This window comes from Rhinoraja longicauda, chromosome 7, assembly GCF_053455715.1.
Source record: "Rhinoraja longicauda isolate Sanriku21f chromosome 7, sRhiLon1.1, whole genome shotgun sequence".
Taxonomy (NCBI): Eukaryota; Metazoa; Chordata; class Chondrichthyes; order Rajiformes; family Arhynchobatidae; genus Rhinoraja; species Rhinoraja longicauda.
Genome location: NC_135959.1, coordinates 58,584,489 through 58,610,020, shown reverse-complemented (window position 1 = coordinate 58,610,020; position 25,532 = coordinate 58,584,489). Strand labels below are relative to the sequence as shown.

The 25,532-nt window shown below is 40.1% G+C and overlaps 1 protein-coding gene across 3 annotated transcripts in view; it reads right to left on the bottom strand.

Annotated features, from left to right (window-relative positions):
* tmem135 (transmembrane protein 135) overlaps nucleotides 1-25,532 on the bottom strand; it is a 302,235-nt gene that overhangs the window by 97,019 nt on the left and 179,684 nt on the right. For all 3 annotated transcript variants that reach the window (XM_078402681.1, XM_078402680.1, XM_078402682.1), the window contains one exon: nucleotides 4,242-4,288. In XM_078402681.1, coding sequence (XP_078258807.1) covers nucleotides 4,242-4,288 — 47 coding nt within the window. The remainder of the gene's footprint in view (nucleotides 1-4,241; nucleotides 4,289-25,532) is intronic.

The window sequence follows — 25,532 nt, the reverse complement described above, 5'->3', positions numbered from 1 at the left end:
TGTTTATCAACATGAGGACCAAAGTTGTGCCAGTGAAAGTCAACAAAGTCATTATGAGACTGCGAAACAAGAATAAAACTGTTCGAGACATCAGCCAAACCTTAGGCTTACCAAAATCAACTGTTTGGAACATCATTAAGAAGAAAGAGAGCACTGGTGAGCTTACTACTCGCAAAGGGACTGGCAGGCCAAGGAAAGGACTTCCACAGCTGATGACAGAAGAATTCTCTCTATAATAAAGAAAAATCCCCAAACACCTGTCCGACAGATCAAACACTCTTCAGGAGTCAGGTGTGGATTTGTCAATGACCACTGTCTGCAGAAGACTTCATGAACAGAAATACAGAGGTTACAGTGCAAGATGCAAACCACTGGTCAGCCGCAAAAATAGGATGGCCAGGTTACAGTTTGCCAAGAAGTACTTAAAAGAGCAACCACGGTTATGGAAAAAGATCTTGTGGACAGATGAGACAAAGATTAACTTATATCAGAGTGATGGCAAGAGCAAAGTATGGAGGAGAGAAGGAACAGCCCAAGATCGAAAGTATACCACCTCATCTGTGAAACACGGTGGTGGGGGTATGATAGCCTGGGCATGTATGGCTGCTGAAGGTACTGGCTCAATTAATGTAATTGATGATACAACTGCTGATGGTAGTAGCATAATGAATTCTGAAGTGTATAGACATATCCTATCTGCTCAAGTTCAAACAAATGCCTCAAAACTCATTGACCGGCGGTTCATTCTACAGCAAGACAGTGATCCCAAACATACTGCTAAAGCAACAAAGGAGTTTTTCAAAGCTAAAAAATGGTCAATTCTTGAGTGGCCAAGTCAATCACCCGACCTGAAACCAATTGAGCATGCCTTTTATATGCTGAAGAGAGAACTGAAGGGAACTAGCCCCCAAAACAAGCATAACCTAAAGATGGCTGCAATACAGGCCTGGCAGAGCATCACCAGAGAAGACACCCAGCAACTGGTGATGTCCATGAATCGCAGACTTCAAGCAGTCATTGCATGCAAAGGATATGCAACAAAATACTAAACATGACTACTTTCATTTACACAGTGGCATTTCTACGGAAAATAGCACCTACGGCAAGCACTGAATTTGCACCCCTGTCCAAACATCTGACACCCATCTTTTAAATAGCGAAGAAGGCACTCAGCGGAATTGGGAGGGTCCTCTAATCCAATTTCTTCACACCAATTAGACATAATTTGAGTGTAGTGACGTGAGACAGACAGGTACACAAGGGCGACTGAGTGGCTCCTCTTGCAGAGCTGCAGCATCACAGCACAAGACACCCGGCTTTGATCCTGATCTCGGGTGCTGTCTGTGAAGAGTTTGTACTTTTTCTCTGTGGGTTTCTTTCTGGAGCTGTTTTTCCCTCCCACACCCCAAGATACGTGAGTTAATAAATTAATTGAGCTCTGTCAAATTACCCCCAGCGTGTAGAAGGTGGTTGCGAACGTGCACCTGTAAACTAAACTAAACTAATAAAAACACCATAACAACATCTCACACCTTGCTCACGGGTATAGATTATGAAGGAAGCCATCACACAGGGAACAAATGCACACGGTACACCTTACGGAGCCCGACAGCTGGACAAACCTAAAAACACACACTCTCTCTCTCTCTCTCTCTCTCTCTCTCTCTCTCTCACTCTTTCTCTCTCTTTTTGTTCCTGCCACCACTACAGATTGAATAGTTTCAAACTGCACAGAAGAGAAAACGATAACACTTAAAATGTGATACCAAAATCTCCTTCCTCTACCATCACTTATGAATCAGGGCTTGCATTGAGGGCGGTCAGTCACTAGGGTTGCCAACTGTCCCGTATCAGCCGGGACTTGCCGTATTTTGGGCTAAATTGGCTTGTCCCATACGGGACAGCTCTTGTCCCGTATTAGTACCAGGGGGCGCTGTAGGCCCGGATGCTGGAGGCCCAGACAGTGTAGGTCTGGACAGTGTAGCAGAAAAAAACTGCAAATGCTGGTTAAAATCTGTGCCTACCTTCTGGACAGTGTGGGTGCGGACAGTGTAGGCCCCGAGCCCCGGACGCCGCCTAATAGAGGTTGCGTAGCAATCCGCCTCCCGGCCCGGGCAGCGGCCATTGGTGGAGCGAGAGCACGTGGCCGCTGGCTGAGGTCATGTGGGGCGCGGGGTGGTGACGTCACCTTGTCCCGTATTTGGCAGTGCTATAGTTGGCACCCCTAGCGGTCACGGTGGCACAGCGGTAGTGTTGCTGCCTTACAATAAATTCAGCGCCGAGTACTCAGATTCGATCCCGACTACGGGTGCTATCTGTACAGAGTTTGTATGTGTTCCCCATAACCTGTGGCGCCCCCCTTCAAGTGGCACCCAGGGCACGTGCCATACCTGCCATACCCTAACTACGCCACTGCATTTACATGACATTGCTGTGTCCCAAACATCATGGTGCCCTGAAATGGGGGGACCATGTATAAACACTGCTGTAATTTCTACATGGTGAAACCAAAATGTATAAAAATGGCCTTTATTAAAATCTGACAATGTCCACATGTGATTTTTTTTAATTACAAATCTCAAATTGTGGAGTACAGAGGCAAATAAATAAATAATGGCCTTTGTCCCAAACATATCATAGACCACAAATTTTAATGTGTTTTAGATTATTAAAACATTCACTTTATTTCTCTAAACATCTGTGGTAATTCAACTAAACTGCTAGTGCGTATTGGATTCGTCAAATGTAATTTCATTTACATAACACTCTGTAGAATGCGTCAAGGTATTCCACAAACTCAGGAGCTAATTTTGAACTGTAGTCGAGTAATTTGCTTAATATTTTGCCTGATTCTGCTCTGAGCCAACCTCCACAGATAAATCATCCAGAAATCTATGTGGAGATGAGCTTTGGAACCAAGGATAAAAGAGTACTTTAATTGCAATCTTGGCAAAGTCCACAAACCTAGCACAATTGGAAATGGACTCGAGATTTTCTGGCGTGTATAGCACAACAGTATTATCTTTATCAAATTAGCTCTTAAGAAATCTACAGAAGCTTCTTTCAAATCCATTGTAGGTTATTCATCTTTGCAAAAATTACCTAATCAAACATTCGGAACACCATTTGAAAAATCTTTCACAATTCTCATAGAAACAACTTAATTTCAGCTTGCTTTGTCAAATTAATCATGAAATTACTTTCTTCAAGGAACAAACTAGCTGCAAAAAACAAAGGTCTTTCAATTTAACAAAGGATAAATAATAAAGGCACAACTAAAAGGATTTTCATTCCAAATCCAAGTAATCTATCAAATTTTACATGTGCTGAAGGCACAATATAGGTATATTCACCTTCTAAAAGATGCAAAATATATAATTTTTGTGCATGGTGCATAAATATCTCCAAGTGAATTACTTGACTACTACTTACTTAAACTTTGCATTTTAATTGCAGGTATTCACCCGAGGATTGGGTACTTAGATCAGATGAATTGTAATACAACCTCTTTTGTGATGGACAATTGAGAAGTAGGATTAATCACCATGGCAACCTGAGCTCTGCTTTCTGATCACAAAATTTTCAAACAATCAATCTCGATCAATCTCAGGTAAATTTCAGAACGCAGAACCCTTCGCCTCGCCCCATCTTAACACACAAGATTTTAGCAGCTAATTGAATGTTTCTCCAAAGTACTCCATTTATTTTGTGTAGGCTGTATTTTTAAATTGAGTATGATTATGCAGCATAAAGATGTATAAATAACATGAATCACATTAAGACTTCTCATTTCTATCAAACAACAATTGTACAAAAGTGATTAATAGTCATCTAAAACTGTCAGTGCTACATCTTTCTGCTTGAACATTATCCTGTCAATGTTCTTTGTGGTTTACCATTGAACCGTGACTTGTGTTTCTCTGTGTCATGTCTTGTTCATCCACCAGACCACTCCAAATAGTTTTGTTCCGAAGAAAAATGGGCTGACCTATGGTGCCATTCTATCTGGTTGGCTCAGCCCAAGTCTTTTGCAAATGCATTCATATGCATTGCTCTGACCTAAGGGGCTCAAAGGAGTGACAAGGCTTCAAAGCTTTGTCTGCACTTTTCATGGACTGCAATAAAACTTCAGCAAACCTCCAAATAAGTGGTAAGCTTTAGATCAGCGAGCCATGAGGCTACAGAGGGCAGCAAAGACAGTAATTAAAGAGAACTGAGAAGTAAAGAGGCCATACACTTACCTAAAGAAGAACATGTACAGGGCCGCAGTGAAGCAAAACAACAGGACCTGCAGAGAACAGATACAAGGAAAATTATTTTGAAAGCATAGGTAATTATTCTTCTTCCCTCGAAAGAATGGGTCACACGTTTACATTGCATGTCTGAAGTGGGTATTTTTATATCAGATTGTAAATCTGCAGCAACTTTACCTAAATAGTTTGCCATGCATCTATTTCTTTATTACATTTAGTTATGTATTTTAGATATTCTACTGACCAGTTATTTATTGATTAAAACTCAAAAGTCATAGCAAAACTTTATTTTAAAATCATACGTCTTCATATATCACACAAAGAAAAATAGGTAACAGTTCTCTGGGGGAGTCTTACCGTCCGCGCCACCAAGGTTGGCTGCGGGAGGAACAATCGCTGAAGAGGGCTGGCCATGCGAGGGGAGGGACAGCGGTTCACCGGAATGACCGGAATGGACACGAAGGCTGCAATGGGCCTTTGTGGCCAGTTGCACCTGGGACTGTAAAATGGCACCTCAATAGTGTCTCTTGCATATAGTTTTAGTGGGCTGCTCTGCACATTCTGTACTAACCAGGGAATTGTGCTCATGATAGTCTTGCTAATCTGTATGTAAAAAAGTATTTCACTGTATTTGATAATAAAGATACCATTGATCCCTTGAAGGCACAAGTCAGGAGCATGATGGGTAATGCTATACCAACCACTTTCAAGAAACCTCTTTCAACACCCTCCAGAACAAATAACACACTTAATTGGTAATGGACACAAAATGCTGGAGTAACTCAGCGAGTCAGACAGCATCTCAGGCAGCATTTTCCTTCCTACACATTTTGTCTGCTCCACTGCGAAAGCTCCTCAAGGGTTTGCCTACTTTGAAGATGTTTTCTTCCTTCCTACTTACTTAATTGGCACTCTTTTAACCTTCTTAACCATTCATTCCATTCACCAGCCGTGCACAATGACCACGATGTATTCCATTTATAAAATGCACTGCCATTATTTGTCTAAGTTATTTCAACAACATCTCCCAAAACAGCAATAGCCAAATAGAAAAATGGAAACAAATGCATTGGACTAATACCACCCTCAGGTTCACTCCAAATTGCAAGTAATGCTATCCTGGAAATATGTTGTCAATAGTTCATCATTGGGTCCAAGCACAAAATTCATCTAAATGACTGTAATTATTGAAGAAGACTGCTCACCATCACCTTCTCAATTAAAGATGGACAATGAATGCTGGCCTTACCACTGACACTGATATCCAAAAAAATGAATTAAAAAAAATAAAATTGTAAAGGAGGCCATACTTCTCATGTCTTCAGTTCAGACAAAAAATCCTTAGCCCAAACAATTGACTCTTTTTCTCTCCCCCAAGATGCTGCCTTTATCTGCTAACATCTTTTGCTTTCCTTTTGGATTTCAGTATCTGCAATTTTCTTGCTCGAGTTACTATTTATGTGGCTGGTCCAGTTGAGTTTCCAGTCAATTATGTGCCGCAGAATAACACCAGTGGGGAACTCGGTAAATATTTTCCATTTGGCTGTATGCTGAAATTTAAATATTCAGACTTAACAATTTAAATTTTAACAAAACTATTATGATTTTGAAAGTAATTTGGGTTGTTGATTGTATGCAAAGCAGATATTCTACTTCAAACTGTAGTATAAATTGACCTTGATAAAATTGAAGACACAGCTAAGCTTTGAAAGAATATAAGAAAATGCAAGGGAAATCATAAGCCATCAGCATGGAAATATATGAAAGGAAGAAATCGGAAAACCAGTACTACTGACTTCTCAAAGGGGTTGAAGACCTACATCTCTGCACACTTTGAGACAGTGTTTGGTTAAACTGAAAAACTACACATAGTTACCACAAACAAAATGCACGCATGCCAGCTACATTTTATGAGCAAAGTTTAATTCGTTCAGCTTCCTGCAATAATCACAAATAGTGCTAGGGCAGATGCTCTGAATATTCAAATGTAGAGAATATTTTTCAGGTGAGATCACTCAAATCAACTGCATGAAATTATCAAACAAGTATAACAGGGAGAAATGTTTAGTGCTTATTTAAGGGGCAGAACTGAAACCTGAAGTACATATGTCTAACTTCCTGTTAAAAATCCAGCTGTAGAAAAGAAGCAATTTCTTGTACAAATAAAGAGAACCAGAGGAAAAATAAATTCCTTGAAACTAATTCACCAATTATTGAGATTTACGAGGATGCTGCCAGGAACGGAAAATGTTAGCTACAGGGAAAGCTTGGAAAAGCTAGGGTTGTTTTCTTTGGAACAGAGGAGGCTGAGGAAAGACTTTAATGATGTGTATGAAATTATTTGAGGGGCCTAGACAAGAGTAAATAGGAAGAACATATTTCCCTTAGCCAAGGGTCTAACACCAAAGATTTAAGTAATTGGATAAAGGATTAAATGGTCGGTGAGAACTGGAATTTACTGCCTGAAAGGGTGACAGAGGTAGAAACCCTCATTGTATATTTTAAAATATCCCGGAATTCTTCAAGAATGATAACCTGCAGAGTAAGTTCTCTAGAAGGCAGGATCAGGCTGCATATCTATTTTCTGACTATCACAAACATGCCGAATCCTATTAATCTCTGATTGGAACATCAAATATGTCATACTACAAATTAATGTCATCAGCATCACCAGGTTGGGGATAAGGGAGCCAACAGGTCAGACATGAATAGAGTTGCAAGATTGATCGTGGTGTTCAGTTACCCAACCTTCACATGTAATACAAACCAATGGGAATCAGAATTTAGCAAATTCTCCACATTATGCTGGAAAAAAAACAAAAATATCGGAAGAAATGTGCAAGCTTTTTGCTGCTGAGTTCTGTTGGCATTTGGCCCACTTCAGAATTTCAACTACAGCTTTTAAGGGAAGGAATGGAACTGAATAAATCAGGAAAATATATCAATTGACAATAACTTAACCCACCTCACCATGACTTCCCCACTTTTTAACGGTTTTGCTAGTTATCTTGTATAATTTCAATAAATTACAATTATCCTGCTTTACTACCAACCCCTGTCCCACTTCCTCCCCCCCCCCCCCCATCCCATCGCCCCTCTCCCCTCTCCCACACACACACATACCATTTTGTCTTGACCCCCACCGCTTATATCAATTTATGCAAAACCAGCAATGGATGGATTTAAAGTAGTTTCAGTTGCTGATCCAGTTTTATTTTTGCATTTTAATCATTGGCAACACACTAACTCACTCATTTTTGGGTGTCAATATTTAGTGAATCAGCAAATCAGTGCTTCTAATTCCACGTCTTTAGGGTTAAGTGGGAACAAGTGTATACATAGTGCTCTACATCCTTATAAAATATCATATAGGATTTTAGGAAAATAGTTTTCCTGCAGATTCTACAACTTCACACTAGCCCAGAAAAAATGCAAGCTTTTAAAAGTTAGCTTTGACTCTGGAGTGGTTCTCAGACTAGGGTGACCACAATTATTCATCGTAGAAGCCACTTCAGAGTGTACAGTTACACTTAGCAGAAGGCAATGTTACGGAATCTTCAACCTCCAGATGGACAGATTATAGCTCAATCTAAATAATGGAAATGTGCCATTCCTTTTATGGTAGACCAGAATATGCTGCAATGGGACTTGAATCCAAAAACTGATGACCCAGATGCAAAACAGGAAAATATGTAAAATGACAACTCTCATGAGCTTCCCTTTAAAGTGGAGTGCGAACTGAAGTTTTCAATCAGTTATACAGGGAACAAATATTGCTCCACTGTTGTAGATAATGAAGATCCTTCAATGTTTTGCAACAATGTGAAAATCTGCTTTAGCATTTCTTGCACATATTCTGTTTAAAAATATTTGCTCGATCTCTGATTGTCTTTAGCCATTTTATGCATCTAATTTGCCACTTCCTTGAATGCAATGTTTAGATAAAACACAAAGTGTTGGAGTAACTCAACGAGTCAGGTAGTGTCTGAGGAGGGAACGGATAAGCAATGTTTCAGGTTGGAACCCTTCTTCGCATGAAACATTGCCTATCCATTCCCTCCACATCAGCTTCCTGACCCACTGAGTTTCTCCAGCACTCTGTGTTGTGCTTAAGATTCCAGCATCTGCAGTTCCTTGTGTCTCCGTTAAGATATACAGTTTCACTTGCTCTCCAGCTGCCATTAGAGACAGTAATAAAGCAAAGTTCATTGTGCGCTGCGCTTTTATGCACATTGGCCTTCTGCCATTCAGAAAAGGAGGGAATTGCAGATGATATTTCACAGATAGTAAAATTACTCACTGCATCTCCCCTTTCAGTCATTGGTAGTTAGGATCTGAGTCCTGTAGTAAGGCATGCATGCACATTAGGAAGGGTTTGAAAAGGACACTGAACTTACATTACTTCAGCCAAGGCAGTGGAAACAACAACCAGAATTAGCCTAATCTTCTCCATTTTAGGAGAGGGCCCATTGGAGATTTGATTTAATCATTATAACATCTTGATTGGTTGACCATGTATAGTTATTGATCAATACACCCAAAATTAAATGTAAAATTTTAATATTTTGATGATCGTTCACAGATTGACCATATGAAAGAGACAATAACAACTAAAGAGTATTGTGGTTTTCATGGGTTGTTAGCTTCAGAAAAGAATAGGAAACAGGAGAAGACTAAAAAAAGGTTGTGTTGAAAGGAGGGATTGGCAGGAGGGTGGCAAGGGGAGGAAACAAAATAACCCAGCTGCTTTACGTCAAGACAAATCGTTTGAGTTGAAACATCACATTTCTCTCCCTTGGCAGATAGTCAAGCTTCTTTCATCACTCAAAGTATCACTTGGTCACTTAGAAATGCACAAATTCCATCTGCAGAAGTTTGCACTCTACAAAGGTTAAGATCATTAATGTCAGTAGAACTTTCTTCACTTAAATTGTGATTGTGAACAATCAATGTATAATTATGAATAGCATATGTTAGCAGTGAACAATGAAAACTTTCACACAACTTTTGCTTTCTGAATCTCAGCAACAGGGGGAAATTTTACTCCTAATTCTACGGCACACGAGTGTAATTGAATAACATTAACTTGTTTACGCAGTTCCCAATTAAGGGAACAGCGGGAAATCAACTGAATAAGACTTAAGTGCCAGCCCATAATTAACTTACAAGAAACATCCCTTGGAGTTTGTGCTGTAAAATGTGCACTTATAAAGTGTACAACTTTAGTGCTTTTAGTAACCCTCTAGCAGTTTTACACAATTCATTTTTATGTCAATAGATTATTAGCATGCTTTTTATGCTGATTTTTATGGTGATAGATGATATGTTGACTGGCAGGGTAGGCTCAACAAACCAAATGCTGATCCCTGCTCCTATTTTACTCTCCTCTCTGCACACCCCTCAGCTTTCTACAGTTGAAATCAATATGAACCTTTATACCAAGCAGATTTAAATAAAATGTTGCCGATTCCTTCTCTGTCCATTAGTCTCCCCTCCTACTTAGCAGTTACTAATCCAAATTTCCCTCCAGTACCTTCCCAGCACGTCCACAGAATGTGTTCCACCTTTGAAACGATTTCATGCCAAGCCTATTCTCAATGTACATTTTCAATATGCATTGGCATAAAGAATATATTTGTTTTAGAATATATTTGTTTAATCAGTTTTGTAATCCACAGCATGCCAATGAAATAAGCTTACATATTTGTTCAAGTTGCTACACTGTAGGTGTGTGATAGAAATTTCAAAGAAATTATGAGAAGTAAAAGCATAATTGTCTTTATCCAAACGTTAGCATTTTTAAATGTTTCTGACCAGAATTTCTTCTTCAGCAGTCCCTTGGGATCAACGATGACTTGCTTCCATACTGGTTTTGTGGGTTCTAGTGTGGCTAATGAGGTTTATTTGAGAACCACAGACTCTTCCACAGAGAGGATAGGAGGTGGTTAACAAGGCAAGGAAGTAGGTCTCCTTCCACCAATGCTTCTCTTTGTTCCTGATGCCTGAAAATGCTCTCTCTACTTTGAGCAGACGTCAGCCAAAGGTTCCAGGAGTCAGTGGGGATGTTGGACTTCTTCTTGAGGCGCATCCTTAAATATTTTTCGCTGTCCGCCAGGCAACCTCATTGCATGAAAGAGCCTGGAATTGAATATTTGTTTTGAGAATCTGGTATTGGGCACCTGATCAATGTGATCTGCCCAACCCTCACCTAGTTACTCATCTGAACAAATTTGATTAAAGGCATGGTGGGAGAGGCATCAGAATGGGCATTTTTTTCTAATATCACCCAGATATCTTCTTATTGATGCTCAGCTATGCTAAGAAAACTCATGCATCCTGATTGATGACCTGAATAACTATTCTTTCCTTATCTTGCAGTCTTCAGGTTTGCAATTTAATAACAGGAACTGCAACTTGCATTTAAGCTAAGGTAGGATAAGGTAAGGTACAAAATTCTCCAACTAATTTTTGAACAATGGGACTAAATTTCAATATAATGAATGGAGCTTGCATGATTAGTAACATGATTTTATTGACCACCTAATCAACTGTGCGGAGTTCCCCCGTAACCGTCTGTGCTTCCCAGATACTCCTGCTTATTCCCACATCTCAAGGATGTGCTGGCTGGTAGGCTAATTGGTGACCGCAAATTGAACTTTGCAAAAATGGGTAATTGGGAATCAAAGTATATGATCATAGACAATAGACAATAGGAGCAGGAGGAGGCCATTCGGCCCTTCGAGCCAACACCACCATTCAATGTGATCATGGCTGATCATTCTCAATCAGTACCCCGTTCCTGCCTTCTCCCCACACCCCCTATCCTTAAGAGCTCTATCTAGCTCTCTCTTGAATGCATTCAGAGAATTGGCCTCCACTGCCTTCTGAGGCAGAGAATTCCACAAATTCACAACTCTCTGACTGAAAAAGCTTTTCCTCATCTCAGTTCTAAATTGCCTACCCCTTATTCTTAAACTGTGGCCCCTTGTTCTGGACTCCCCCAACATTGGGAACATGTTTCCTGCCTCTAACGTGTCCAACCCCTTAATAATCTTATACGTTTTGATAAGATCTCCTCTCATCCTTCTAAATTCCAGTGTATACAAGCCTAGTCACTCCAGTCTTTCAACATATGACAGTCCCTCCATTCCGGAATTAACCTAGTAAACCTATGCTGCACGTCCTCAATAGCAAGAATATCCTTCCTCAAATTTGGAGACCAAAACTGCACACAGTACTCCAGGTGCGGTCTCACTAGGGCCCTGTACAACTGCAGAAGGACCTCTTTGCTCCTATACTCAACTCCTCTTGTTATGAAGGCCAACATTCCATTGGCTTTCTTCACTGCCTGCTGTACCTGCATGCTTCCTTTCAGTGACTGATGCACTAGGACACCCAGATCTCATTGTACGTCCCCTTTTCCTAACTTGACACCATTCAGATAATACTCTGCCTTCCTATTCTTACCACCAAAGTGGATAACCTCACACTTATCCACATTAAACTGCATCTGCCATGCATCCGTCCACTCACACAACCTGTCCAAGTCACCCTGCAACCTCATTGCATTTTCCTCACAGTTCACACTACCACCCAGCTTTGTATCATCTGCAAATTTGCTAATGGTACTTTTAATCCCTTCATCCAAGTCAATATGATGTATATGTGAAAGAGAATAGGCTATAAAGAAATAAACAAGTAATGGGATTGCTTTGAGAGTCAGCATAGACTTGCTGGGCCCAATGGTCTCATTTACCGTTAGTAGGCAAAATAAGGTATGAAAAAAATGAACAGTCCTCCAGTCCAAGTGTAATTACTTATTCATTTTAAATTGTTGGTTATTTTATACTGTTCAAATCCACAATTTCAAATATTTTGGCAAAACATTCTATTACTTTTTTTACTGGAAAGTAAAAGAAGTATTTACTTTTTTATTAAAAAGTACTGTCTTTTGTCGCGTGCATTGAAATGTTACCAAAATCATGCCCACTAGATGTGATTGGGTACAGTATGTACTGGTAGTGCACTTCCAGGTATCCATTGTCATCCTCTGTGTGAAAGATGTGCATATGCATGGACATGCAAAATGGCATTCAATGGTAAACAGGCTTTACCTGCACAAATTCTTACCTTACATTGCTGAGCACGTCTTTACTAGAAGATTGAGACCTACAGAGCATACAATACATCCATCTGCTTCAGATAGATCAATTCTAATAGTTCCTCAGCCCCTCCCTACCCAGTTCATTTTTTTGACCCCTTTCCATCTCCCCAACGATTATTCACATTAAGATCATCTTGGATTCTCTGGTCCTCTTCAAATCAATGCAAAGAGCATTTGCATTCAATACCTATGTGGAAGGAGTACTTACGCAACTAATTCAACTCTATTAACACAAACATTCACATGCAGATGAATTGTGATCTTCTTTCTGAAATTATACATTTAGATGATAATTACTAGCAGTTAAAACGTTTTATCAATGTCCACACTTACTGAAATGCATAAGAAACCCTTTCAAATGGATAGCATGTGCATGAAAGAAAATAGTATTTTATCAAAAGAAAAGCCGATGCACAAATGTACTGAGAATGGAGTTGATACAGCTTAAATGTGAAGCAAAATTCATAAACAATCAGACAAAATAATAAGCATTTTTTCGCTAAAAGTTAATTTGACTAATTATGTGCCTCTAATTATGGATCACCTTTGCTGCCACGAGCACTCTTATCTACTTGCTGATAAAGTAAACCAATGACAGGTTAATACATCAGTGTAGCTTCTTCAAGGCAAAAACAAATGCTGTTGGAATGAATACACATGCTGTTTTGTTTTCCATTATCAAAACTTCACTGTTAATTTTTTCATTTCCAAAGTAAGCTGTACTTTTAGAGTTTCAGTCAATTTGTTCACTGTAGGAAATACAATTTTCCAAAGAGATATTTATTTATTTTCTCTATTAATTTTTACAAATATTTACTGACATCTTTGATAGCCTATGAATTGGAAGCCGGGTGAGGCTGAAGCAATTTATTTGATTATAAATGAAATACATTTACCACAAATTTTCTATTTAAAAGATATTCATCAATAATCAGAAAGAATCGGTCGTCGTGGAACTCATTGGTACCAATGACGTAGGTAAAACGAGGAAAGACGTTCTGCTACAGGAATTTCAGCAGCTCGGTACCAAATTAGCAAGAAGTTGGCACGGTAGCGCAGCGGTAGAGTTGCTGCTTTACAGCGAATGCAGCGCCGGAGACTCAGGTTCGATCCTGACTACGGGTGCTGCACTGTAAGGAGTTTGTACGTTCTCCCCGTGACTTGCGTGGGTTTTCTCCGAGATCTTCGGTTTCCTCCCACACTCCAAAGACGTACAGGTTTGTAGGTTAATTGGCTGGGTAAATGTAAAAATTGTCCCTAGTGGGTGTAGGATAGTGTTAATGTGCGGGGATCGCTGGGCGGCACGGACTTGGTGGGCCGAAAAGGCCTGTTTCCGGCTGTATATATATGATATGATATGATAATAATCTATGAATTGCTACCTGATGCAAATGGCAGTGGGTTGAGAGGATTAAGAGAGTTGAATGAGCTAGATAGAGCTCTTAAGGATAGCGGAGTCAGGGGGTATGGGGAGAAGGCAGGAACGGGGTACTGATTGAGAATGATCAGCCATGATCACATTGAATGGTGGTGCTGGCTCAAAGGGCCGAATGGCCTACTCCTGCACCTATTGTTTATTGTCTATTGTCTATAATGTGTGGCACAAAGACTGGTGTGGAAGAAGTGGATTTGAATTTGTGGGACATTGGCGCCAGTATTGGGGAAGGAGGGAACTGTACACTTGAACCCGACTGGGACTACACTCCTGTCAAACTGTATAACTAAGGCTGTGGATAGAGCTTTAAACTAAATAGTGGGGGTGGGGGGGGGCTCAGCAAATTGGAAGTGTACGGGTGGAGTTAAAAGGAAAGAGAATACAGGAAATGTTACAGAAGTCTCCCAAATTAATGGGATGGGAAGTTCAAGAAGGGGTAAGAGAATAAGGTTGGATAAAATTGGGACCGGTGTGAGAAGGGAGGTGAATAGCGAATTAAAAGTGTTGTATTTGAATGCATTTAGTATAAGAAACAGTGGATGAGCTTGTCGCATAGTTAGAGATTGCTAGGTATGATATTGTGGAAATTACAGAGACGTGGCTGCAAGATGATCACAGCTGGAAGCTGAATATTCAGGGTTATACGTCATATGGGAATGACAGGAAGATGGGCAGAGGGGGTGGGGTAGCTCAGTTGGTTAGGAATGAAATTCAGTGCTTAGTGAGAGGTGACATAGGATCAGTAGATGTAGAGTCATTGTGGATAGAGCTGAGAAATTATAAGGGTAAAAAGACCCTATTGGGAGTTATTTACAGGCCCCCAAAGAGTAGCCAAGATTTTGGGTACAAGTTACATCAGGAGATAAAATTGGCATGTAAAAAGGCAATACTTCGGTGATCACAGGAGATTTCAATATGCAGGTAGACTGGGAAAATAAGGTTGGTACTGGACCCCAAGAAAGGGAATTTGTAGAGTGCCTCCGAGACAGATTCTTAGAGCTGCTTGTAGTGGAGCCCAACAAGGAAAAGGTAATTTTGGATTTAGTTTTATGTAATGAACCGGATTTGATAAGGGAACTCAAGGTAAAGGGAACATTAGGAGGTAGAGACCACAATATGTTACATTTTAATCTGCAGTCCAGAGGAGATTTACAAGAATGATCCCAGGGATGAGTAGGTTAACCTATGAGTGGACCTGCACTCACTGGAATTTAGAAGAATGAGGGGGGACCTCATTGAAACATACAGAAGAGTGAAAGACTTGGATAGAGTGGATGTGGAGAGGATGTTCCTACTAGTGGAAGAGTCTAGGATTAGAGGTAATAGCCTCAGAATTAAAGGACGTTCTTATAGGAAGGAGATAAGGAGAAATGTCTTTAGTCAAAAGGTGGTGAATCTGTGGAATTCTTTGCCACAGAAAGGTGTGGAGGCCGTCAGTGGATATTTTTAAGGCAGAAATAGATAGATTCTTGATTAGTACTGGTGTCAGAGGTTATGGGGAGAAGACAGGAGAATGGGGTTAGGAAGGAGAGATAGATAATTAGATTGAAAGGCAGAGTAGAGTTGATGAGCCGAATGGCCTAATTCTACTCCTATTCTTTATGACCTTATGACCTTATAATTAACTGTGTCACACATACATGACAAACCGCAGCAAAAGCACATAAAAGCATGGAAATAACAAAGAACTACAAATGCTGGTATACCAAAGAAAGACACAAAATACTGGAGTAACTCAGCGAAAGAGCATGAGATCCTGACCCAAAACATCACCTATCCATGTTCTCCAGAAATGTTGCCTGACCCGCGAGTTACTGCAGCATTTTGAGTCATTCTAAAAGCACGGAAATTTTTCCAGCACACTGAAGTGAATGGAGAATAGTAACACAACACACTTCTCACAGATAAAGTCAATCCTTGTCATTTAAGTAAATCGTGCCTCCATCTATTATTGAAGGGGAAACAGCCCAGTGATCTTCATTCTGGCAGCCATCAATACTGCTGCCAGCTTCCTCTTCCTGCGTTGGGACAGTTCTCCATGCACCGATCATCCTTCCGTGTAATGTATTAGTGTCCATTATTCATCCATGAACCTTAGCTATCAATTGATCTGCAGTAGACATCACAACTGAGGCAATCATATCCTCAACTGATATCCATCTTTATTGAGCAAAACATCCCCCACCCCTACCCCCATGAATGTAAAAATGCTACCACAAGTCATAACATATCAGCCCTAGTTTACCGGAGGTCAAGTAACCCGACTCCATGAGGGCCAAACCTAGACGATTCCTGATCATTACTTAAACAAAGAAAGAATGTACTACTCTAACTCCTAATATAAACTAATGGTTGAATGATTTACCTGGTGCGTGCCAATTTAAAAGCATTGGGCTGAATCAAACAGACTGAGGCAAGCAATTCTAAAGGGAGCTGCCAACACATAGCTATTCGAACAGCATTAAGTCCTGGACTAACCAGAATACACTGTAAACTCAAGACTTACTAACTGATTTGGAGGGGTGGATGTGTCACTGTGTTCTTACAGCTGTAAGAAAAACTGTAGAGTGAAAGCCTTTAAATAAATTGATTTAAGTTGCAGCTCCAAAGCCTAAGGTTTCCCTACATTTTCAGTTGCAGCAGACTTCCCTGTTTCACTAAACAATAACTGAGAGCACAAATTTATTAGAATTTACATTGGAATTGAACCCAAAAGAGAAAGCAAGACATATAGAAAAAAATCCTACAACTGAGTGGATATTTATTTTTATTTATTTTGGGTAGCTAATAATACTTCAACTATTTTTCAACCTTTGCTATTCCGGTTGTTTTTAATTTGTAACATCTGCAACATGCGTACCCAATTTCACAGTTCATTTCTGATTATAAGCTGGTCCGTGGTATTACATTCATTCTCGTTCACAGCAAGTTAGATTTGGCCACCCTGACCCCTACCCCAAACCCTAAGGGCATTCTCACATGACGCTTCACATGAATCAATCAAATTAGTACTTGTATTGTTGCAGAGCCTGTTGCGGAACGCATAACATTTTTTTTTTTTAATTGGTAATTAGACTTATTTAAGAGAGTAAAACTATTACAAAAAGCATTTGTAAAGTTTTTTCCAAACCTTGGAGTCAATATGCATAAGAGAACCAATGTTATCATCTTTATTCCACTTATAAATACTTACAGGTAGATTCCATTGTACGTCTTGGAACATTAAGATGGTACATAACATTAAAGCAAGCATCTTAAAGCATAAATAGTACACAGATTTTCAAATATAATAATAGGCAAATGAATTTTGTTTTCAAATCTATTTCAGGATACAGTCTAAATTTAAATTTTGCAAGAAGTTACTCAGATAATGTGTATACTTCTCAAAACTAATTTATAAGTTTTTTAAAATACTCCCTGCACAAATATTACCATCACCATGCATTCAGCAAATCATTGTATTCGGCAGAAACATGAGATACAAGCTTCCATTCTCTGTTGTGCTGCTTGCCACAAGTAGATCAAAATACAGATGAACAATAAATAAAATTTCCCTGGCTGCACACTAGAGTGTGCACTAATGCTGTTCTTGTATTTAATTTATTAGCATTTTTTATGTACGCTCGTACTGAATTGCCAAAATTCAACAATCAGCGGCAAATTAAGATACACGGTTGAAAAAATGTCCAAAAATAATAAGAATTTACTGTTCTCTAAAACACCTATTATTGTGAGTGAAGAAAAATAATTTAAGTTAAAACTATATATGTTTTCCAGTGAAAAGGAAAAAAATACTGCCTGTCCTGAATGCATTGCACTCTGATTTATTTAACATGGCTTTTATCTACAGTTGAGTTTAAAATCTTCCATGAAACACTGTCTTGTAAACAAATTAATGGAAAATAATCTAACCTCTGGACAAATTCCACATGGAGAAAAGATCCACATTGCAATGCTTCAATGAGTTTGAAGGATTGAAAAAAATAACAAGTATTTGGTGCCTTTCATGACCTCAGGATGTTCAAAATAACTCTATAGTACATTTTGTTCATTTTTCAAATGTAGATGTATTGGGCAACCAACCTGCGCCTAGTCAGGGCCCACAAACAGCAAGGAGTCAAAAGGCTAATTAAATTAGTTTATTAGTGTAGGTTAAGAATAAACGTTCACCATAATACCGAGAGAATTCCAAAGCTCTTCATGTTCTTCCAGTGTCATGGAAATTGTAACATTTCCCTGCCTTCCTTAATACCGATTCGACTTGTAAATTAACTGTTTGGAAATCCTGCACCAGCACTCCCAAGTCTCTTCGCACCTCCGATTTCTGAATTCTCACCCCATTTAGAAAATTGTTTGCATTCCTACTACCAAAATGCATGATTGCACATTTTGCTACTTCTCAGCCCACTCTCCCAACTTGTCCAAGTCCTCTGCAGAGTCCCTGTTTTCTCTACCTGCCTCTCCACCTATCTTCGTATCACCTGAAAACTTGGCCACATAGCCTTCAACTCACTCTTAAAAATCATTGAAAAACATGACAAAGAGTTGCAGCCTCAGCACTGATCCCTACGGAACTCTGCTAGTTACTGGCAGCCAACCAGAAAAAGGCCCCTTTATTGTCATTCTTTGCCTTCTGCCATCCAGCCAACCTGCTATCCATGCTAGTTTATTCCCTCTGATACCATGGGCTGTCATCTTCTTCAGCAGCCTCATGTACTGCAACATCAAAGGCCTTCTGAAAATCCAGGTAAACGACATCCACTGACTCTCTTTTGTCTATCCTGCTGTTTACTTCCTCAAAGAATTCCAAGAGGTGCATCAGGCAACATCTCCCTTTCACAGAACCGTGCTGACTTTGGCCTATTTTATTGTGTGCTTCTAAGTACTCAGAAGCCTCATCTATAATGGACTCTAAAATCTTGCCTACCACTGAAGTAATGCTAACGGGCCAATAGTTTCCACTCTTCTGCTTCACTCCCTTCTTAAACAGCAAAGTAATATTTGCAATATTTGAACAGTAATATTTGCAATTTGTTGTCATGGTCTCCTAAACCCAGATTAGAGGCCCAGGGATTAGAACGGGATTGCCCTGCATCCAACATTTCCACTCATTAAAATCAACTCACATTAATCCTCATTTGTGGCTCTTTACATAAGCCATCGTGTACACCAAAGGTTCAGTTCAACATTTGAACCTACTCCCATTTATCATGGAATGAAGCATCTGCTCTCAAGGTATCTACTGGCTGACATCAATTTCTGTCCCGCATGTAGTCTCTGGAAACCCAACTAAGATCACCAACTGAGATGGCACAGTGGCTTAGAGGTAGAGCCACTGCTTTACAGCGCCAGGTTCGATCATGACTACGGGTGCTTGTCTTTATGGAGTCTGTACATTCTCCCCATGACCTGTGTGGGTTTTCTCTGAGATCTTCGGTTTTCTCCCACATTCCAAAGACGCACAGGTTTGAAGGCTAATTGGCTTGGCATAAATGTAAATTGTCCCTCGTGAGTGTAGGACTAGTGTTAGTGTGCAGGGATCGCTTATCAGTGTGGACTCGGTGGACAGAATGGCCTGCTTCTGCACTGTATCTCTAAACTACACTAAACTAAACCAACTGTGATGCATGAGATTGTACAAAAGATGGTTTCATTCCATTGTACCACTGTTTCACTACTGCCTGGATCGCCAGCAGCAGAGGACATATGCCATCCAAGAACCAAGAGTTTCCGCTAGGATTCAGATATGCAAATTGATGTCTAAAACCATTTACCTGCCTTTTGATAAGAAAAGCCTATGAGCACATGACAAAACATGGCCCATGTTGCATCTGAAAATGGAGCTCGTGACTCAAAATGGGGGAATGCTTCTCCTGTGCTGTCCTGAAACCTAAAACAATATTCATAAAGCAAGGCACTGAAAAACATTAAATAGTTAAAATACAACAAGGCAGATGTCAGACTACTTGATATTAGTCAGTAAATTAATGGAAAATGGTAGTTAAAAAAATTCTATGCAGCAGCACAGTAGAAACCAAGATACTAGTCACAAATTATACTCTATCCTTGCTCATGGACGAATAAACAGGTTTCTAATAACTATCTTAATTTCAGAAGAAAATAATTAAGAACTATATTTACTCAACAACCAGTTATTTGAGTGATCTGCAGAAAATATTTGTCAATACATCTGAGCTAATGATGCCATGATTACACCAATGGGATCCTGACAGACCAAGAAAAATGGGTTACTGTATGAATGGAAGCAGTTTTGCAAAAATTCCACTCTGATAATTAAGTGAAGTTCTTTGTCTTTCGTCGACAGGCAGGAAGCACTAAATAACCTAGCAGTTTGTGCACAATTACATTCTGGCCTGTTTCCTGTAAGTTTTCAGAATGTCTTCCTGTACATTTTTTGCTTAGTCCCAAAACTCTCTTTTCTTGAGTCATGTATAAAGTATATTACAAATTTTGTAAACATTTGATCCGAAGGATTAAAGCAAACTTTTTTGGAGAAAGGGTTTCATATTCTTCTGGCATTCTAATAAAAAAATCTTCAGTGTGGTACCTTACACCATAGGTTTGTTTTCAAATGAATTCTTTAACTCACAAGGCTTCCTGAGAACCCCACTACTTTTTCCATGGGTCTCCCCTGTGTAATGCTCTACTTATGCATAAATACTGAGCAGCAACATTTAATTTTTAGCTTGTCCTTTCCTCTGTAGCACAAAAAAATGACAAAGAATCACAAATCTGATCTTTCTTCACTTTCAAAAAGATGATACTCCTTCCCATCAGACCATCACTATTTGTTGAGCTTAAAACCATTAAAAGTTGACAAAAGCAAAAACCAAACAACCTCCATAAAAAAACACATTGTTTCATGTAAAATAAATAGCCATATAGTGTTTTATAACGCAGACTAAAAATATACCCAAAATACTGAGAGGGGAAGAAAAAATCAAGGTATAAAATTGGTAGAATATCTCCAGGATTCCAGTGAATGTATTTCCTTGAAAACATTTTACGTTAACGTCACAAGATTTGAACACTATTATTTGAAAACATCACAATTATTGGATTTTTACTCCAAAGTAAAACCAAATTGAGCAGTTCAACAAGACCAACAACTCCTATATCCACTTCATTCAAAGACACAGGGAACTGCAGATACTGGGTTTTTCCAGCTCTTTGCGTGTATATTTAATTCAAATTTGATTCCACTTTCAACTCTCCCTCTCACTGTTCAGTTTGGCATCACCACATATTCTCACGTGCATCTGATTTTATTAGGATGGTTCTCTACTTGCTCAATTCTTCATCTGAGCCCAAAGCTTATTCATCACCTAAAAACCTTCAAGTTGCAAACGCGGTGCGGCGGTCAGATGATCAAGGCCAATACTACAGTCATGATGTTCACTAACATCCAACTCACAAACAGAGTCACTGGAAAACCACCAGCAAAAATTCTCACCTATTATTTCCTCCCTCAAGAATGTACACTCTGCACAGAGATGTTAGTAGAGATTTCAACAGTCTGGCTTTGGAACACATGTTCTTAAAAGCACCTAGAACATCTTGATCCATCTGGAACTTATACCAAAGCATTTGAATTTACCCAGAGGGCAAGCCCATAACATATTTTAGACAATAGATAGCACCAAACAAACAAAAAAATCATTTATGACTGTTGTGACTATCTGATCAATAAGCACACTAAAATAAAAGCACATAATACAATGAAAAGTGAGATTAAATCTAAATACATTCAATGTCACATTATAAGTTTCTTCCTCAGAAAGTTTTTGTTTCTTCAATTAATGATTCTTTATTTCCAGTGGTCAGTACAGTTTCCATGGGGAATACCATATGTTTATCAGAGTTAAAGCTAATCCACAGATGAGCAACCCGACCAACAAAAGCCACACAAAGGGACATTAGCTAAAGTAAGCAATATTCTTATGTGTCATTCAGGCCCGTTTATCACATTTGTGGAAGCAATCTGTTCCAAAAGCAGAAAATAACTAAATGTTAATACTCAATGTAAACTACGAGAGTTTATATTTATGCAACTTCTATAATAATTTCTTCGTATGAATATCATTAAAAAAAAGATAATTGGTTTTTATGTAAGCATATTATTATAAGAAAATAGTAACTGCTGTAACTGATCCACAAAATGTGTTATTTGATCTCGAAATAATAGGAACAATTTTCCACTTCCTATTTTTAGCATAAATGTCCCAGTTTTACGTCAAAAATAAATTGACCATTCATTATTGTAGGCCAACCAACGCATGTATCTAATGGTTCCAGTGCAAGCATCAAGATACTGATTAGTATGTTACAATGGGCTCCTTATGATGGCGGAATAATTCAGACATTTTCTGCAGGCCACCACTATCCACAGTTTATGGGGGGAATGGGTTAAATGAAAGGAAGGGACAGGGCAGGAAATAGACATGCTTATGAGGTAATGAAGAAAAGGGGGGGGTAGATAAGGAGGAGGTACGGAAGGAGAGGGCTGAGTGATGGTGGGGAAAGACAAGATCAGGAGCAGAAGGAAATGGTTAGGTAAGGCTAAAAAAAGAGGGAGAATAGAAAATAGGAAAGGACAGATGCAGAGAGGTGGAAAGAAAGGCCCTCTAGACCATTGGCCGAGGTGCCTTTTCATTTCATGTCGCGACCCACATCCCATATCTACATGTATTTATAACATATTGTGTAAAAATATTATAGAAATTATATCTGAAACTCGTCAAGAACAAAACCTGCACATATTTTTTAAATGTGGACAAAACCTCCAAAATCTTGTCAATTTTCCGAGTAGTAATTGTCCAATCAGAACACATTTGTCACTGAGTCGGACGCCAATTGACCAATCAAGCGCTTTGTATCAGGCTAGCTAGGCAGGGAGCCCACCTGTCACTGTTCCTTCACTGTTGATGGGTAAAAGGTTTTGCAGTAAATCCTGGCAAAACCCTGCAGTGCGTGTTCAGAATTCTCTCTCTGAGCTCCCGGAAAGGCACGGAGAAGCCGGGACCAGAGCAGGACAGAGCAGGGTCTCGCGGATCGACAGAGCCCACTGCTGACAGAGCCTGTGTCGACGGAGGCCGCTGCTGACGGAGACTGGGTCGACAGAGCCCGTGACTGGAGCCTGGGTCGACGGAGCCCACTGCTGACAAAGCGTGGGTCGACGGAGCCCACTGCTGACGGAGCCTGGGGTGACAGTTTTAAATACTTGGGAGTCCGCATCGCAGAGGATCTGACGTGGGCAACGCACATTGCCGCACTGGTGGGTAAGGCTAAGCAGCGCCTTTACCACCTTAGACAACTGAGGAAATTCAGAGTGTCTCTGAGGATCCTTCATTGCTTCTACTCTGGGGCTGTAGAGAGCATCCTGTCCGGCAACATTACAGTCTGGTTTGGGAACAGCTCTGCCCAGGACAGGATGGCCCTGCAGAGTAGTGCGTTCGGCAGAACGCACCATGGGAACTACACTCATCCCCCTGCAGGACCTATACATCAGGAGGTGCAGATCCAGAGCAAGCAAGATCATGAGGGACCCCTGCCACCCCAGTAACGGACTGTTCCTGATGCTACGATCAGGCAAACGCCTCCGCTGTCACGCTGTGAAAACGGAGAGGATGAGACGGAGCTTCTTCCCACAGGCCATCAGGACTGTCAACTTTTATAACCCCAGAGACTAAATTTTTGTCGACACTAATAGTAATTTATTAACTTTATTTATATGCTGTAACTGTAATTCTTTTTGTGCACAACCCGCAGGCATTGCCACTTTCATTTCACTGCACATCGTGTATCATATCATATCATATCATATATCTACAGCCGGAAACAGGCCTTTTCGGCCCTCCAAGTCCGTGCCGCCCAGTGATCCCCGTACATTAACACTATCCTACACCCACTAGGGACAATTTTTACATTTACCCAGCCAATTAACCTACATACCTGTACGTCTTTGGAGTGTGGGAGGAAACCGAAGATCTCGGAGAAAACCCACGCAGGTCGTGTATGTGACAAATAAATTTGACTTGACTTGACTTGAGAGCCCGTGGCTGGAGCCTGGGTTGACAGAGCCCACTGCTGACGGAGCCTGGGTCGACAGAGCCCGTGGCTGGAGCCTGGGTCGACAGAGCCCGCGGCTGGAGTGCTGTGACTTTTCAAATTTCAAGTCGATACCAGAGATGGGTCACGAAAGTTAAAATCTAGACACATTTTCGATGATGCTGTAACTGACAACTGAAAAATGGGGGTGGGCAGTATTCACTACTATTGGCAATCTTCTTTGAGTTGCTGTAGACCTGCAATGATAAAATGCTAGCAAAGAAGAAATTCCCGAAGAGGAAATGGCTGGCTGTTATACTGATGGCCAGTAACAACACTGCACCTTTTGGTTTAATTTTAATTAGTATTAGTTTAGAGGTACAGCATTGAAACAGGCACTTCGGCCCACTGGGTACACGCCACTACTGATCACCCGTTAACACTAGTTCTACATTATCCCAATTTCTCATCCACGCCTTACACACTGGGGACAATTTAGAGAGGCCAATAGACCTACAAACCCTCATATCTTTGGAATCTGGGAGGAAATCGGAGCACCCAGAGAAAACCAATGCATTCACAGGGAGAACTTGCAAACTCCATACAGACAGTACCCAAGTCTACCCAAACCTAACTCTCTGGTGTGGTGAGGCGGCAGCTCAACCAGCTACACCACTACACTGCCCATTTACAATCTTTCAGTTCTGGAAGCAATGTAATTATATTGGAATGCAGATCAAGTACATCAACATGCACACAGATTCTGTTCTTGAAATGGAAAAGAGCTTTCGGACCTGACATTTGTAGCCAAACAGGAGACATCACTGGTATTCGGCACTTACAGCAATCAGGGCATTTACAAAAATGTCAACAACTCTCTGTTTACTTGGCTGGGGTTACGTGGAACTAAATAAATTTAAACATGTGTCCAAACAGAACATATCTGATCTCGACTGCAGCAGAATTGTTGATTGACTAATGTTGCCAAAGACCAGTATGAAAATATTTGATAAATCAAAGTTAAATGTTATTGTCAGTCATGTGGCCACAGAGATGAAAAAAGACATCATCCCTGATGAAAAAAGGAAGCATTCCCGGCTTGTCTTATCTTTGTCAGTCTTGAAGGCAATTGCAGCTTTTCCCCCCAAACACCATAGACAGGAAAAGTCCAGACAAATCCCATTGTGTGGTTATCTGTAGTTTGGACATTGCTTGTTTTCCTGGCGTTCATCCTTACCGTTTACATTTCCCATAAATCTACTTGCAGAGCTAAATCAATAACTTCCCTGCACAGATCTTCCTTTAAGTTCAAACTGTTTCACAAAATACCTTTTCTGCTGCATTGAACAAGACTCTAAGGTAGTTTAAAATAACTCCCAGTCCATATTCTGGATGAAAACATTTGATTTATTCCTTCCATTTTCATCTTAATGTATGAAATATAAATACACTTTAATTGCTGTGCACCAATAAAAAAAAGTATGAGATGCAGGAAATCAAAAGTAAAACAGAAAATGCTGGAAACACTTAGTGGGTCAGGCCACAGTCACGGGAAAAGAAACAAAAACAGTCAACTGGGTCTCCTTCCCGGTGCCGGTGAAGGGTCTTCGAC